The sequence below is a fragment of the Calidris pugnax genome, unplaced genomic scaffold, assembly GCF_001431845.1.
Source record: "Calidris pugnax isolate Ruff unplaced genomic scaffold, ASM143184v1 scaffold38, whole genome shotgun sequence".
Classification (NCBI taxonomy): Eukaryota; Metazoa; Chordata; class Aves; order Charadriiformes; family Scolopacidae; genus Calidris; species Calidris pugnax.
The window spans coordinates 8,030,159-8,047,945 of record NW_015090995.1 but is presented as its reverse complement, the minus strand read 5'-3'; the positions used below and the strand labels follow the sequence as shown (position 1 = coordinate 8,047,945).

The following is a 17,787-nucleotide window of genomic DNA, read 5'->3' as shown; positions in this document are numbered from 1 at the left end:
ATGTATGCAGTGTAATAAGCTTTAATGACTTGCTGCCCTGGGACAATGACGAATGTCTTGTTTTAATTCAATATCAATATACAGTGCTTTTATATAGATTACTTGATGTTGATCTATGCCAAAATGGAATTTTTTAAAGGAAAAAGGAGAGGGAAAGAAAACTGTACACCTTCATGCTAAATACAGGCTATAGCGAAAAAAATGAGGCAAACATGACCCTTGTATTCAGGCAGTCTGTTCACTCCAGGAGAAATAATTACCACTGAAAAGCTGATTCCTTCACCAGAGCTATTTATAAAGAGGGGGTAGGGTATACAGTGCTTTTATATAGATTACTTGATGTTGATCTATGCCAAAATGGAATTTTTTAAAGGAAAAAGGAGAGGGAAAGAAAACTGTACACCTTTTTTTTTTTTTTTTTTTTTTGTAAAATTTGCTGTATTTTTAATATTGCTATTTTGCACAATTGCTGTGGTTACCAGATGATGCTGTGGCTTGTACCAAGCTGATCTCACCTGAACTGTTTCTCTCCAGCTTTCCAGTTTCTGGTATTGATTTTGTGACTGACATCTTGTGGTGTGTTACCTGTCATGCAAAATGTGTATTCTGCTGAGAGATAATGGAGCGTGAATAGCTCACTAGTCCAAGTGAAAGAGAGTTGAAGGATCAGTTGCCCAGTCCTGTTGTTTGGAACAGCAAACAGAATTATTTTTTAGTATTGATGAATGAAATTCTAATTTTCTTGCAAAGAAACTCTAAGAGAGTTTAATTCAAGTTCCAGGATTTTCTTTGAAGTGCATGTCAGGGCCACAGAGCTCTCTAGGATGGGGCTCTTGCTCTCCTGACATAATTGCACATGCAGTTTTGTCAGTCTTCAGGAAGAGATGCACAGATTTGTAGCGCTGTTGGCAAGCTATCGCCTTGGCCTGGTACCAGTCCTTTCCCCTGTGCTGCTCTGAAGAAGGTAGAGTTTTTGCACCTGCATATGCTCCTGATTTGCATTTCTGAAGTTCATTTTCAAAGCTGAGGGATGAGAAGGGAGAATGTTAAAAATCTTGTAGCTTGTTCAGTGCACCTGAAAGAGCTGTCTTTTTGCTGTAATGCCTTTACTTTCTTACTGCTCCTCTTCCAAACCACCTTATTCTGATCTGTAAAAAAGTTTTATTCACTCTAGGTCATAGAATTCATCCTAGACCTCAGAAAGACTCTACATAAAAATATGGATTTGCCCTGTAGCAATGACTTTGCTGTGTAAGTGTTAGATTGCTGTGATCCTTGCATGCTGTAATGATTTGAAGGAGTGATATCACTGCCTTTGGAAATCTGCATGTGTTGCATCTCCTCTGTGTGTGAGATCCACCAGCCCTCTAGAGAAGTGGAATTAGGAGGATGCTCCCTGTCAGTTTTGCCTCCTGTGCACACAGCCACCGCAAGAACTCCTGTGAAATCAAAAGAATAACCTTGTCTGTTAACAAAGTCCCTTCACCTCAACTGAACATCATCTATGTTAAAAGATAGATACTTTGGGAAATATATCCTGAGTAATACCAAGAAGTAGCAAAAAGGACAGTGAGTAAAGTGAAAGCAGCAACCAGCATTGAAACTTTGCATATTCTGGATAAAGTGAAGGGGTTTGTTTTTCTTGCGATCTAAAGCATGTGAATGCAGGATCTGAAGCCCCTTGCTGTAGGAGTGTTTCTGTGTGGGCTTTGACTGACACACCTTTGGCCAAGTTTTAGATGGCTATTGAAAACAATCTGTGTTTTCTTGTTCTTGCCTGGGCTGTGGAACAGCTTTTGATGTCCATGCTCCAGCTTTCAGGGAGGTGCCCTGTAGGACTAGACTTGGGACATGCACGTATGCAAGAGAAAGAGCTTCGTGTTCTCTTGGATGAATCCTGTTAACCACCCTGAGAAGGCTCATTTCTGAGGAAGCCAGGACTAAAGGCAGCTGTCTTTCACCAGTAAAACAACTTTTTGGCCTTGTTTTTCTTTTCAGTGAGATGAACCAGAATTCTTTCTCACACGCACGAGGTTTTTGTTTTAAGGAAAGGATGTCGGTGTACGTGATCCAGAATCTTATCTGCTTGTATAGCATATCTATTCCATTGATGCTAATTTCTCCTACTCTACCGAGACTGCTTCCTCCTCTGATGCCTGCAGCATTCACAATCCCCTTAAACACTGACTTTCCGGGGGCTCATTTTGTATCGTTCAGTTTCCTCTCTCTGCTCTTTATATGCTGTTCCCTACCAAAACTTGAAGAAAGGTGGGTGCAGGTGTGTGCTTGGCTATGAATTACTTTCTCCCCCTAGTAAGTAGAAGGTTGACGTCATTTAAGATCAGCTGCTGCTTGCTTTTCTGGTAAGGACAGATCCTTGCTACTCCATATCTTGCCATTCCTTCTAAGTTTAGTATGCAAATATGTACACCTCCCATAAAAGCGGGGGGATGGACCCAAACCCTACTTCTTCACAGCCATCTTATGTCAGTAGCTCTCTCACCAAACCTTCTTTGTTATCGAATTGGGTGACATTTTAAAAACAAACCTTTACACTCTCTTACCAGGTGTGGCACGGGGCTCTAGAGCCCTCTGCACCAGCAACCTGAACCAATCGGTTTTATAACTATTGGAAAGGAGTCAGAAATGTAATAGGCTTAAATGGATTGCCGTAATAAATAGAAATAAATAATGTGGGGGGGATATGCGCAGAAATGGGGCCAGAGCCTCACTGACAGAAGTTTGAGGCAGTTCCACTTGGGTGAAAATGTTTAAAATGCAAAGATACCACTGGTTGTGAAGGAAGCAATAGTATGCTGGGGTATGTCACAACAGGTACTTGCCTTTTCTTACTCTTGCTTTAGCTATCTGCTTTTGGTCACTGCTGGAGACAGGATACTGGGCTAGGTGGGCTTTTGGCCCCAGCCAGTGCAGCTGCCCTTACGCTCTTCTGTCTCTCTGTGCACTGGGCAACATTTTCTTTGTTTCTGTGTACATAAGGTGAGGATGTCTTTGTTTCAGGGACTGATTCACAGTACAAAATTCCAGTTAGCCTGTCCCAGTAGGTGCTGGCAGAAAGGTCCCTGATACCAGCAGATAGCGGAGCAGCAGCTCTCCACTTGCAAGCGCAGCTGATGCTCTTTCTCTGGAGAGTAGGGTGGCTTGTAATTGCACACCACTGGGTCGTGTGATGGGACACGGGAAGTTTTGAAGTAGGCACTTCTCAAATGACAGCTTGAGCCACCAGCTCTCACTTGCCTGAGCTATGCAGTGTGTGAAAAATGATGGGTGGAATGCAGGGAGATGAAGGGATGCTCTCCATTGAGGTGGGGAGAGCTTCCTGCGGTGTGTGAGTGGTCCTCAGGCTCGAGTCTGTTCAGGCACATCCACAGACTAATCAGCTTGCTTTTGTACAAGAACCTTTAAGTGTAACTAGCAAATGTTAATTATGCTCACTTTTGAACATGTATATTTGTGGTTTTTTGCTTTTTGTTTTTTGGGCTCTTTTTTCCCCCTGAAGTAGTTCTGTTCATTAATTGGAGTTTGTTACCAGGCAACTGCTAAGCAGCCGAGTGGCAGATTTCTCAAGGACAAGAGTACCAGATGGAATTGAACTGAAACCCCAAAGCACCGTCGCAGAACAGAAGGTAATTTGGCCATTTGTAAGGGGGTGGGTACAGTGGGGGGCAGTCAGATTGTTAATGTGCATGATAAACACTATATCCATTTCTTCTCAGCAGCATTTTCACTGTGAAGTCCTGCTCTGTCATGGCAAATTATAGCTATAAGCCTTGAAAAAATGCATAGTCTCAGGTTTTGTGCTTCCTGTAAAAGTGCTTACATTTAGGTATGAAATTGTGCTTCTTTATTTGTCCTTGTTATTGACCTGGTAGCAGTCTCTGATGTCAACGTATTTCTTGAAGGCACTGGGCAGGTTGCAAAAAAGCAGTGCTCTGGTTTATTGTTGGTCTGTGTTGTTGCTGTTTTAAAAAAATCTTGACCTTTTTTTATTCCAATTTGAAGAGAACTACTTCTTACTACTTAAAATGTTAGCAGAAGAGGGGAAAAACACTTCGTTTCTCCTTACCGACTTAGCAAAAACACGTCTTCTCATACGTCATGTTGTGCTTCCTTCGCAGCTGTTGTTTCTAGTAGAGACTTCAAGTTGTGTGGATTTTCCCCTGTGATAAATATTAGTGCAGAAAAGATGAAGACAGACAAAGCAGAACAATGTTCTTTGTGGTCAAAACCAAAAAAAATTCCGGTAATAAGCCATGCACTCAGCGTCAGAGCACTTCCACGTATTACTGAGTGTACTTTTGTTTCACAGATAGGGAGAATATATTGCTGTGAAACTGGTGTTTTTCCCAGAGCTGTTTGTGTGAGCTGTGGCAGGGCTAGGAAGAAAAAGGAGTTCCAGAATAGCATCCTTTCTGACTGGGGAAGGAGCCCCATTTTGTCTTTGTCCCACCATCCTTGAGGAGAAAAGACCCAGCTTCGGAGAAGCAATTATAAACGGGTAAAACCCAGTATTTTTCTTGTGGAAAAACCAGCCCAGTGTTTTCCCTTTCTCCTGATACCTGGGCATTGGAAATGGGCAGCTTGAGAGAAAGGAGAAGTATGGGGTCTTTGAGGCTCAGACTTCAGTCTGATGAGGAAAGATGGAGAAGAGTCAAGGTCACATTATCTGGTGGGTTTGGGGACAACAATGGGGGAGTGAGAATGAACAGATGACTGCCACTTCTCCGCACAATTCTCTGTGATGCCTTCTAGTCTTCTCCCCCCTCCTTATGGAGAATCCTGTCTGTTCCTCCCACCTCTCTTACACCAACCACAGCCATCATGAGTCTCTACAGCTTCTTCCAACCTCCCCTTCCCCTGCCCCATCAGCATGAACTGGTTTGAAGTGGTTAGGGTATACCAGACTGCCCAAACCATTCCCCAAATCAAACCCCTCAAATGGGGGTTTTGGTTCAGTTCAGCTGAATCTGACTCAAAACGGAACAAAAAAGGCCCATTCTGGCTTGATTCCTTCATCTCAAATACTGACACGTATGGTTTGGGTTAGTTTTTTTAGGTCTTAATTAAAATGTAAAGTACTTAGAGCATCAACTTGTTTTCTAGTTAATTACTTGGCTTTTAAAACGCAAATGCCTTTAATTTAGAATTATCTACTTGGGTTTTTTTTCATATTTTGGCCAGCACTCAAAAAAAGCTGATCTGATTTCAGTAGGTTGTTTATCAAAGTCAGTACAATGTACAGACTCGCCTTGAATTCAAGCAGCCAGGAGCTGTTTGAGTTTGGTGGTGCCTTTCCCCTCGGTGTAATTCAGGAGGAATTTTCTAGTGTAGCACTTGGCTCCTGTCACTCTCTACATTCCAGCACCAATGGTGTTTGAGTACCCTGACTGATCAAGGACAGGAATAGGTTCCTCTGCATTGCTCTCCCCATCTGGGATACCACTTGCTTGGAACATCCCATCTTTCTTCCTCTCAAAGCTTCTAGCCATCTATTCCCAGAAACTGACCTCTGACTGTATTTTGTGCCGTCGGGGAGCGAGCTTGTGTGGTGCCTCACACCTTACGTAGTTTACAAGTATTTCCTTGAAGCTGGTGGGACCTGTAAGGAGGTCTGCAGCACCAAGCATCTTTATACTGGAAATGCTGGTGCCAGATCCAGCTGAATGTCAGCATTTGAGAATATGATTTCCTAATTCAGTGAATGGAAAATTGCAAAGAAATGAATGGTAAAGGACTTGGAAGTAAATGCAGGCCTAGAACCTGCAAGAAGTGACTGCTTCTGACTGTGGTAGATAGAGGTCAGATTTGTAACATTAGGACAAGTCACCTGATTCTGTCTCAAGTGTCTCTGAGGATGAAGTTGCTTTGTAATCTGTGGCTTGAAGTAACATAGATGAGGACTGTTTGTGGAGCACTTCAGGGGTTTAAGCTGGTATTGATGTCTTAGGTGTTTGCCGTGCACTTTTGTATTTAACTTTTGATTTTAATCTTTCCATAGGGTTTGTCTTTGCATGATGCATCACACAGAGCACCCCTCCCCATATGCTTATTAATTATTGTCCTAATTAACAGGAGTCGCATAGTGCATTGGAAGTATGCTAAATGTGGAGTTTAACTGTATGTTCTTATGTGCAGGATCAGATTCTAGGGAAACAAATTTCTGGCACCCAAGAAGGCCTCTGGAGCATAAACAACCAGAACTATCTCCTGCCAGACCTCCTACAGCAAAGCCAAATTTCAGACTCCTCTGTGAACCCACCAAAAGTGCCACTGACAAGCCAGGAACCTCAGAACAAACCTCTGAGTAAGGTATGAGATAAAGTACAGATTGAACGAGTTGTACCATTGTTTTCCTCAAGCCTTTTAACTTCATTTGTCCTGTCTCTTTTTATGATGAGATTTTGCACCACATCCCTTCTTTTCTTTAAAAGTTTTATCTAGGGGACAGATAAGAAATCCTGAGCTCCCTAGCAGATTTTATTGTTCCATTTGTTAGCCCCCATCTCTCTCTGTGCTCCCTTTTCTTTCTTTCCTTTTTTCCCCTGCCTTTTACACAAGCTAGAAGAGCTCTGGTCCTTTACCTGCCGTGTCAGCAGTCAGCGCTCTGCTCATTGTCCCTGGCCTGCTTCCACCCAAGTGTCAGGTGCACAGGATCAGGGCAGCGAGTCACTGGAGGCAGAGAACAGCTCTCTCAGGGGTCACGTCCTAAACTGCCTTATTCAGAGCAACAGCACCCTTCTTGCTGCAAAGAGAATTGAGCAATGCCCTGTTGCAGATGAGACAGCGGGGAGTGATCAGCACTATCTTCTTATGGGGACTGATTATTTTAGTGCAGCGTGTGGAGATGCCTGGCTAAGCTTCCCAACGCAACTCCCTGCTCAGGCCGCCTGTCACTGAATTTATACCATCTATTTACTGCTTTAAAACTGTTCATCACGTCTAAGTATGACAGATGCCATTTCTTCTGAACCTCACGGGCACCGCCTTGCTCTGTGCTGTCTGCTCCCCTTTCATCATCTTCCTGAAGCAGCTCTTGTTTTCCATTGCAGAGCCCACGCACTGAAAGCCCACCTTCAAAGAGCAGTACATCGTCTACAACATCATTTACTTCATTCATAGATCCTAGACTTCTGCCAATCACCCCTCCCACCAGTCCAGTAGGACCTTCTTGTAGTTCTCGTGAGTATACTTTACCATTCTCATAAAATATCACTCCTGGTTTATATTTTTTGGCGGGGGGTAGTAGGAAGGACATCTTGCTTGGAAATGGAAACTGTCAGTAACATCTCCAGAAACTGAAACTCTGTGTTGCTATGAATTTTTAGTGTACTGGTTCTACCCTTCTTCCAGATGTGGCTTGCTCTGCTCTGCTGCTGTGTTACCACGGAGCTTACTCAGGAATGCTTGAGGAATTTTCTAGATGAGTGGCTCCCAGGTGTTTTCTCACCCCTCTGGGGTTTCTTTCATTCTGCTGTAAACACATCAAATGTGAGATGTAGCCAAAGACTCCAATTTTCCATGACTGCATATGTCTTCCATTCTAGCATCTAGTGCAAAACCTGAGCCTGTCAGGAGAGAGAATGCAAGGAAGGGCTCCGTTGTCAACGTCAACCCAACGAATATCCGCCCGCAGAGCGACAGTCCAGAAATTCGTAAATACAAGAAGAAATTCAACTCAGAGGTCCTTTGTGCTGCTTTGTGGGGTAAGCTCAGAAGTACTTGGGCACCTGTATGGAGGGCAGGCAGCAGCAGGAGAGGCTGGCACTATGTGCCAGGGAGATTTCACAGTTGTATTGCACATCTCCTGCCAGAAAGTCCTGGAGCAGATCGCCGAGCAGATACCTGTGTCGCTCACCTGACACTGCCTTCCTGCTAGAAGATGGCAAACAGATGACTTACATTTGCGAAGGATTTTGTGCATCAGAATCAGAAAAGGTTTTGGTCCAGCACCAAATTGAAACTGTGCTCCTTGGAAGAGTGAAAAGTTGTAAATGTTTAGTAACTATTTTTGGGGCTCGTGATATTTACTTGTCTTAGCTGCATACAAGTGCTGCTGATAACACTTAGCCCTGACCCACTAGAAATAATCCAGACCTGAAGCCTTTTACTCTCACGTGTGTTTGGTATACCAAGAATCTGAAGCAGGTCAGGTCTTTCCAAAAGCTTGGCTTCCTTAGTTCCTGCTGTCAGTGCTTACTCAGAACCTCACTGGATTACCCTTTTTCACAGAGTCAACTTCACATGGTGTAAAACCAAGATGAGTGCAGTCAGACTGGTTTTCAACTGTGGACATTTTCCCACTCTCACACCAGCTAAGCTCTTGAGTTGTTTTAGCCGTCTTTCTACTTCAGAATAACAGAAATATTTTATGGGACTCACCCAGCGTTTTACTTCTCCTCACTTCTTGAGTCTGGAATGGAAAATGAATGAAGTACATGAAACATTATCCAAAGGAAATGTAATTTCCAGTTTACAGCTTCACAGATTTTGTGTAGTGTATGTTTGTAGGAGTCCAAGATTTTAAATTGATTACAGAACTGTGTGACAAGGTCTGTAATTAAATGTGTGTTGAGGTTGAAGAGCACCAGTTACTTATCAGAGCATTGCCAGTAGAGGAGGTTGCTTGTTACAGCAGGACACCTCATGTTGTTTCTTTAGGACCTGCTGATTAGGAAATGTAGTGGTCATGCTAGCCGAACACAATTTTTGACATCCTCTGATGTCAGCAACCCACTGGAGCCTTTGCTTCCTTGGAAGCAGTTGGATTTCAGATGGATTCACTCCTTTAATTTGGTATTTGAAAGCATTCTTGCAAAACACAGGCTGTTTTCAAACAAACACTCTGCTTCCTCCTAACAGCAGCCCTTCGTCCCCCAAGTTTGGTCCTCCTTTGATTTGAGTGTTGTATTTGGGGAAAGAGAGATTTTTATTTTGATTTTTATGTTTTAATTGGTAGAGAACGTTAGATCATTTAGTTGGATCTCCTGTGTTGCTATGGAGTGGTGCTGGACTGGGACATTTGCAGTGCTCACAGACACTTTCCAAGGTCACCCAAGAAATTCAAGTTCACAAAGCATTTTCTTTTTTCTTTAAATCAACATTGACTTCAGCAGAACGACTCATTCTGCAGGTTACACAGGCATGTAAGTTTCTGCTGGGTAAAAACTGTTAACAGTGAGATCCCTCTTTTTTTTCTATTTGTTTTTCTGGGAGGTCATTGACAGAGCAGCAGAGAAATGATCAGGTACCATTAAGTGAGGCTTAAGTAAGAATCAGTTTTCAAAGCAATGAACACTTGGTGGCCTCTGAATCATTAGGTGATTTATGCAGTATTTTTTTTCCATCTATCAACAGGAGTAAATTTACTGGTGGGAACAGAGAATGGATTGTGGCTTCTGGACAGAAGTGGGCAAGGAAGAGTTTATTCACTGATTACAAGGAGGCGATTCCAGCAAATGGATGTTCTGGAAGGACTCAATGTGCTAATTACTATATCAGGTTAGTTCAGTGTCTAAAAGTATCTGACCTGCATTGGGGTTGGAAGCAATTAAAAAGAAGAATTAGGTTATAAACTAGGTTGAGGAATTTCTCTTATAGAAAAACCACATGACAGTTATTCTTGTTAATAGAAAAACTCTCTTGAATTTTTAACACACATATTCTTATTTCAGAGAGGCTTTGGGATATCTCATTACCTGGTTAATGTGTAAAATGGTTTATGGCAGCTATGAAGTGTTTCATATTCTTAAAACGAAGTGGTTCTCAGCAAGTTATAGTTTGTTGGTCTGTTTGCTTGTTTCTGTTATGAATGAGCATCTATCTAAGTGCAATTCTATTAAAATATCATTAAATAATCTAATTCTGTGTAGAGCAAGACGTATGAGCAGTAACATGAGAGTGTTCTGTACTGTGAAAGCATCAGGAACATTAAATGGAGCAGTGTCTTCAGCCTCTGCTGACAAACAGGTTGCACTCTGCCCTGTGAGATGCTGAGGCCCTTATTCCCCATGGATGAGGGTGGCCTCAAAGGATGCTTGGTACATAGCAAGGTCAGCGATGTAGGTCCAACAAGGAATGGCAGCTCCTTCTTTCCAATCCAGACTCACCACGGTAGGTGATGGTGAAGCTGCTTGTCCCATGTTGCCAGGTCCAGCTGCTTACATGACAGAGTCCTTCTCTTTTACCTTAACCTGTGATCCCAGACTGCTGTTGAACATATCTGCTTAGAAACTAAAGCAACAGAAAGACTGAGATGAAAGATGACAAAGTGATTCTCACCTGGAAAGGCACCCAAAAGAAAATTGCTACTTGTAATGAAGATTGTCGGTTAATTAGAACTAAATGAGTCACTTATTCAAAATGGCCATTGTAGGCCATACCTGTGTTCCTTCCCTCATACCACAGAGTAAATGCCAGATAGCGTGATTGTTTCTTGTAACACATGTGTCTAGAGAGATCTATTCTTTGGCCTGAGGGAAGAATTTCAGTCAGGTGTGAAAATCTTGCATGAAGCTTAAGTCACAAGGCAAGCGCTCATGTACCAAATGCCATCGGATTGCTCCTGTTCCAGTTCCTTCCTGAGTGTCACCATCACACAGGGCTTTGCTTCTGTGCTGCTGGACTCTGCTCTCACCTTGATGAGGCACAACTCAAGGTCACAAAACACAGTCTCTTCCCAAGTGTGGCAGAGTTTTAACTTCAATGAGTTAAAGCATTATGTCTTTTATTTTTTTTTTCTCTCCCAAATCCTAGGGAAGAAGAATAAGTTGAGGGTCTATTACTTATCATGGCTGAGAAACAAAATTTTGCGCAACGATCCAGAGGTGGAGAAGCGACAAGGCTGGGTGTCTGTGGGTGACCTGGAAGGCTGTGTACACTACAAAGTTGGTAAGGACTTTTTGGTTTTTTCCTTGTGGAGCTGCTGGATCATTCTTTTGCATCTTGTGACACCAGCATTTTTCTTCAGCTCTGTTCCAGGACTGTATTGGGCTGATTATCTCCGAGATCTTTCAAACCTTGTTTTACATGGCAGATGCTTTGCTCCCTGTCATTCCAGGTAGCATCTCTCCTTGCAGCAGTTACGGGGTCACGCTATGGATATTCTCTGTGACAGCTGGAAGAAGAGAGTGACAGCCCTGGTCTGTTGCTCCGTCAGTGGTTTAGAAGTTCTATGCTTACTTAAGGTTTTAATTAGACTGATGTTTTCCACCTCTGTGTTATTCAGCTTCCCTCCTGGTGCTGAGTAACTGCTCAGAAACTGGACGACTCAAGTGCTAGTAAATCGTATTTGTATGGTGTCCATAGGTAGATCAGATTGAAAGCGCGGTACCTCATCCCTGTCTCTAGATCATAAAAAACCTAAATATACCTTTGTTTAAACTTACATGCTGGAAATGGTACTGTAATAGTTGAAAAACCATCTTGTTTTTATTTCGCTTTCAAGCAGTTCGTTCTTGAAGATGAACATCAGTATTGTGGGGTTTTTTACACAAAATTTTATTTTATATTGTTTTTTGTTTTATTTTATTTTGTTTTATTGTTTTGTTTATATTGTTTTTGTTTTTATGGTTGGACTAGATGATCTTAAAGGTCCCTTCCAACCTAGGCGATTCTGTGGTAGTTCCTGTCATTTAACCGTGTGAGGGGGTGTGATGTATAGTGTAAATTTGCTTTGGTGAAAGGTGGTATATTAAAGTGGTGTTTTTTTCAAAGTCAAATAGAGAAATGATATAGAGGAGTGCAGGAGATGGTGAGGTGGCTGGCTCTCATGAATACCTTGCCTTTTTTTTTTTTTTTGCTTTGTATCTCACGGCTTCAAAAAAGTGGCAAGGGTTAAATCCAAGAAGGAATGTGAAACAGATGTGCATTTCTCCTTTCTTTGTGATTATAGCTAAGCACCCACGTATTCCACTTCAGTTGCTTTGGGTTTGGTATGTTTGGTTTTTTTTTTAAAAAATAGTTATCCTAAAATTAGGCAAACATTTGGTAGGAGCTTCTGTGTTTATAAGCCACTCTTACTTCTTTGACAGAACAGCTGCTGTTGTTTTTCTCTTGGTAAATCTTCTTGTATTTTGACCTTTGGTTTTACAGCCTTTTATCCAGGTAGAAGAGGAAAAGGATGTACTGTTTTGTATTTTGGTGGAGTTTGGGGTTTTTTTGTCTTTCTCTGCCTAAGTGGGTTTTTCCTGACCAGTGTCCATCATTACCCACCCTTCATGCCTCTGCTATATGTTTGGTCAGTGCCAACTGCTCCTTCTGTAAGCAGCACGGGCTGATTGAGCCCTCCTCCTACAGAAAACAAACCTTATTTCAGTAGCGTAACACCTGCATCTTTTAAAAATGCCTGCCAAGAAGACACTGAATATAAAACGAAGGGTGAATGCGTTGGGATGTGATACCCTAGTGTTCTGTTTCCAGAGCAAATGCTTGTCTCTGGCAGAGTTGAGAACACAATGTACAAAGAAGCCTTAATTTTCAATGCGTGATTCTTCGTTTATTCTCAATGGGCCCAACATGACCTTAACCAACTTAGAGAAATCGCTCCTCTCTTAAATGCTTCCTCATCTCAGAAACATGTAGTGTGTGTGGGATTTAACTAGTATGTGGGGATTTAACCCCACCCACAAACACTGAAATGGAGATTCATCCCACAGAATGTAACGGAATTGTTCAGTCAAAAACCACCATTCCTCCAAAAGTAGCTTGTTAACAACCAGCAATGTTGGTCTGTGTTCGCACACAAAAAATAAAGCAGGTTGGCTCATCTGCAGGGTCAAGACCTTTTTTTCTGACTGGTGAGATTTATTTATTTTTTTTCATAGATATACATAAAGCAATATATAAGTGTTGTTAACAGTCATCTGGCTTTACTGAGAATAAATGAACTATAGGTTTTCAGTCAAGGTATTGTCACTGGTGATATTAAACATTGATGTCCAGAATCCATTAGTCTCCCTTGCTGGATAATGTATACCTCTACACATAATCCATTGAAATTATTTCGTGTGATGAGATGGTCTTTGATTTAAGTGTCTTTCTGGTACCTAAGGAATTGTTCTTCTTGTATTACAGTAAAATATGAGAGAATCAAATTCCTTGTAATTGCTTTGAAAAACTCAGTGGAGGTTTATGCTTGGGCTCCAAAGCCTTATCACAAATTCATGGCTTTTAAGGTAAGTGAAACTCCACTTTGGTTCAGATGTATCGTTGTCTGTCACTGTCTCTCATCTACTCTGCTTTTGTTTTTTGTTGCTTTGTATAACATTTATTTCTAGTTAAGATAAGATGAGTATTCTGTTAATGAAAATGTAGCTCATTTGACATACATCGGAGATGGCAGGCATAAAAATGTCACAGTCATGAATCTGTTAGATATGAATAACTTGTTTCAGCGCTGTGCCAAAACATACATTTGAGTTCACGAAGTTGATACTTATTTCCTTCAAAAGAGGAGGAAATTGAACATGAATGGTACTGAGCGTAATTTTTGCCGAGTCCATTTCTATAATCTGGACTTTTTTCAAAACACAAGTGAATTATTCAGCTCTCTCCTTGCAGCTCAGTGGATGATGGACACTTAGCTGCTTAAATGTGACATAGTATTTAACAAAAATAGCTGTCTAACTTTTGAGTTTTGAAAATTCTTAAGACCGTATATGTAGATCTGTAAACCAACAGCTTTATTGCGTTATATACTGTATTTTTCTTTTTACAGTCCTTTACCTCACTTCATCACAAACCGTTGTCAGTTGACCTGACAGTTGAAAATGGACAGAGATTAAAAGTCGTATATGGCTCAATAGTAGGCTTTCACGCTATTGATGTGGACTCTGGATCTGTGTATGACCTGTACCTTCCAACACACGTAAGATACTCACAAAAATTAATTAAATGCCTCTGTTGTTTGGCCTGTATATTGATGATGAGCAGGTTAAGAGTTGTTCTGTATTTCAAGAGACAGGGTAAGAGAGTAATTATTGTATGCCAGCTAATAGAAAACCACTTTTCACGTACTTTTATAACACTGAAGTTCTGTTAAAAGGCTTTTATCACATTTAGAGTACAAATTTAATGGTTTAATGTCAGAAAGCCTTTTGTATGGACGGTACTATTTTTAATTGATTCATCCTGGAAATTTAGGACTTCTTAAGCAATGAAAGACACAATAATATCTACATGAATTTATGTGATTTACAATCTGCCACTGTGCTTTTCAATCTTGCTAACAAGCTGATTAAATTCTCACTGAATTGAGCTGGAATTTGGCCTGGATTGCAAAGAGGGTTGTGAGACTTTTTAATCCTGATCCATCCTTGCATCAATGAGTACCTGTAGCCAGAGGAGCCAGGTGTACACGTGCACCCATGACTAATCCCAATTCCTTTGCCATGGAGCAAAATTGCATTCGTTTCATGGGATTACAGATCCAGGCTCTGTGTGCAAAATGTGATTTGCCTTTCAGTTATAACTTTGCAGAAACCCAACTTCCAGACTAAAAAAAATTTGCCAATCCTTCTTATCCTTTAAGTTGCCTGTGAAATCAGTCCTTAAATTCAGAAGAGTTTTTACATTTTTCTCAGGATCTTCTCACTAGATTGTCAAGAACTTGGCCTGAAGATGTTGATTTCAGGTTGATGTGTACATATTGCATTGTGCATCTGTTCCTTGAGGTGATGGCGGTCACTAAATTCCTGCTGGAACTCTGAGAGCAGCAAAGTGATTCCCCTGCAGGAGCGAGTGGCTGGCATGGGGCCAGCCACAGTCTGTCCTATAGTATTAAATCTTTTTTGTTGGTGGTGTTTGCTGACTCTTTTAGCTGTTCTAGCTAGTTCTCAGAGCTATGTGTCCCACAGGCCAGAGAAACTTGGGGGCTTAGGTCCAGAAAACCAGCAGGTTCCTGTGTCTGTGGTCTGATGGGAGGCTGCTGGCAGGGAAACTTCTGTGCCCACTTGAGAACCTCCCACCATCAGTGGAGCTCCTCGGGGGCAGGGGGTTAGCTCATCCGTGTGCCATGCCCTGCTTGCATCCCAAGGGAACGTGTCCCAAAGTTACGCTCAGGAGGTCTGAAGAAATCTCATCCCAGATCTGCATGTTGCAGCCTGTGCTTTGAACCCTTTCACTTTTTAACTTCTTTTTCTCCACTCTCAGCCCCGTGTTTTCAAACCCAGTGAAAGCCTGTGCCTCCCCTGCAAACCACTTGCTCACTCTGCTGCCCTGACAAGTGACAGCCTTCAAACTCTGTCAGACCCATTTCTGATGGACACGATGTTTGAGGATGGCTGTTTATAAACTTCTCTTAATGAAACAGCAACTTTTTTAACTGTTCAGAGCAAACTGTTGCATCACTTGCTAAAAGCTCTTTATTTCTATGTTGGGGTTTTTAAGGCACTTAAACCCTCTAACAAAAAAATATTATTTAAGTTGACAATTAGTAGCTTTGTTAACTGTGCAACTTTGAAAAATTCACATCAGTTTATAAATCGAAGCGTGGTGCTGGTGAACCACCCCTGGAAGCTTGTTGCTAAGCAAGGTGAATAATGACTTGTCAAAAACATCATTAGCATAATTGCCCGAGATAAGAAAGGCGAAGAAAAAAGTGAACCTTCGTAGAGGCTGTAGTTTTTCAACAGGCTGCAAATATAATTATGTACCTGATGAGAGAGATTTCCCCGGTGACTGTCCTGAATATGTGGGTCACCTTCGAGACTGACTCCATTTGTGTGTGCTCTTCAACCAAAAGTTAGCATGTACTAAAAATACATTTTCCCTTTAGAGTCTTAGACCTGTAATAAATCTACTGCTCTGTCTGTGGCTCTATCTTTTGGGGTATTTTATTATTTTAAAGAGCATCTGCTAGGATTGGGTGATTCTCTCGAGGAGCTTTGTGGTGGCAACAGACCAGACTTTTAACAGGCTGACTTCAGATACTCTTGCTTTCTGGTAGCCTCTTTTCCTGGTTCCCCACCTCTTTCTCCATCTCTTACCTGCTCCGATCGCTCATGCGAGTACCGAGGCAACGCATTAAAATTGCTCTGCGGCTCTGGATACCCGTTCTAGTGTTACGGATAGTTGTTGCGGAGGCACGGAGTCAAGTGGTTGGCCTGGGTGTACTCGGTTTGGCAAGTACAGCTTCAGTGCTTCTTTTACTGTTCGTTGTGCCCTGACGGTGTGCGTAAATGTATGTGCTTGAAGAAAAAAAAAAAAAAAGATCTGTGTGTTGCTGGCTTGTGAAAGTGATGTAGAAACTCCAGTCGTACGCTTCCTATAAAAATATTAATCGTAGTGGTTTAATTTACTATTTAACATCCTGTTTTGAGTCATGCTTTAAACAAGGAAATGCTTTGTTATTGTTTGTTAAGGCTGTCTTTTTTTTTCTTTCAAAAGCACTTTCATAAAACCCCACCTTCATGGTTGTATACTTAAGATTTTTTTTATTTTTTTTTTTTACTTGGGATGTGTTGGCTCTCTGGGAGAGATTCTAGTGCATTGAACAGCTGTGAAAATAATCTGTGTGAGTGAAATGCACTGTTCCTGGGGCATGCAGAAAGTCTGTGCCGAACAGCATTTAAATGGGGAACTATTTTTAGTGAAGGATGTGGGAAGGGAAGGACAGAGCGAAGTTTGTATTTGAAAGGTCCTGGTAACTTTTCAGCTTGCTGCAGTTAAATTTACAGGTTTTAGCTGGTGAGTGGGAATAGGGAAATATCATGGAAAGTGAAAGCACTGATTTCTTAGAACATGGAAGCTTTTGTCCTTCCTCCATCTTCTGAAATAATAGTGAATTCAAATTTATTTCACCTTTCTGCTATTTATATAAAGCAACTGTTTTGTGTGTGAGTAAGTAAATATTATTGTGTCTCAGTGGCTCCATGGCTTCTTGAAACCATTTAATACTGAGAAATATAAAGTGAAATATTGAATGTTGATTTGTTTGCAAACCTACTGTCGTATTCCAAGCGGGGAGGAGGGGAGAAAGCCTGTCTCAGAGGCTGGCTAGCACACGTTCAGCCTTCTGAAAACAGGCGTTTCTTTCACTTTCCATGAGCCACGAGCTGGTTCTTTTTATTGCTCTGCCAAGCTATTTAGATTGATGTAGTCACTAAAATTGCTGTCCATTTTCCGATATAAATCTTAATAAAATATGATTCTAGATCCAGGGGACTATTCGCCCACATGCCATTATCATCCTCCCGAATACCAGCGGAATGGAGCTTTTACTCACCTATGAAGATGAAGGCATCTACATTGACATATATGGGCATTTCACAAAGGAAACTGTTTTACAGTGGGGAGAAATGCCAGCATCTGTAGGTACGTATGAAAAATAGCACTTTATTACATATAAGATTCTGCCGCATGAAGCCTGACTTCTTTATGAGGTTTGTATCCATATGAAAGTGGTTGTATGGCACCTAAAGCAGCTGCTGAGCAAACCAGATGTGTAAAGAGAAAACAGATTTATGTACGTTTGTGTAAGACAGCCAATGATTACAGTAGGGTCTTCACATCTGGATCAGAGTTTGTATTCTTGTCACACTGTTTATGGCATCATACCTTGACTATAGAGCCAGACTTCACCGGGGACACAACTTACCATCAGTTTTCAGACAGAATTACGTAAATTACACGGGGGGGGAAAAAAAATCTCATTTCCTATTTTGTTCACAGCCCACAGCATTTTATGTAAAAATCCACAACTATAGAGGTCATTACTGAAGAGGTCTGTAACTGCTGTCATATGGCCCCTTAATTTTATCACTTTAAATT

At 41.5% G+C, this 17,787-nt stretch overlaps 1 protein-coding gene across 1 annotated transcript in view; it reads left to right on the top strand.

Annotated features, from left to right (window-relative positions):
* Nucleotides 1–17,787, top strand: part of NRK (Nik related kinase) — a 100,387-nt gene that overhangs the window by 69,549 nt on the left and 13,051 nt on the right. The window contains exons 20-28 of the mRNA XM_014955170.1: nucleotides 3,554–3,647; nucleotides 6,157–6,330; nucleotides 7,071–7,200; nucleotides 7,566–7,724; nucleotides 9,376–9,519; nucleotides 10,774–10,908; nucleotides 13,093–13,193; nucleotides 13,736–13,885; nucleotides 17,172–17,331. Of these exons, the coding sequence (XP_014810656.1) occupies nucleotides 3,554–3,647; nucleotides 6,157–6,330; nucleotides 7,071–7,200; nucleotides 7,566–7,724; nucleotides 9,376–9,519; nucleotides 10,774–10,908; nucleotides 13,093–13,193; nucleotides 13,736–13,885; nucleotides 17,172–17,331 (1,247 nt within the window). The remainder of the gene's footprint in view (nucleotides 1–3,553; nucleotides 3,648–6,156; nucleotides 6,331–7,070; nucleotides 7,201–7,565; nucleotides 7,725–9,375; nucleotides 9,520–10,773; nucleotides 10,909–13,092; nucleotides 13,194–13,735; nucleotides 13,886–17,171; nucleotides 17,332–17,787) is intronic.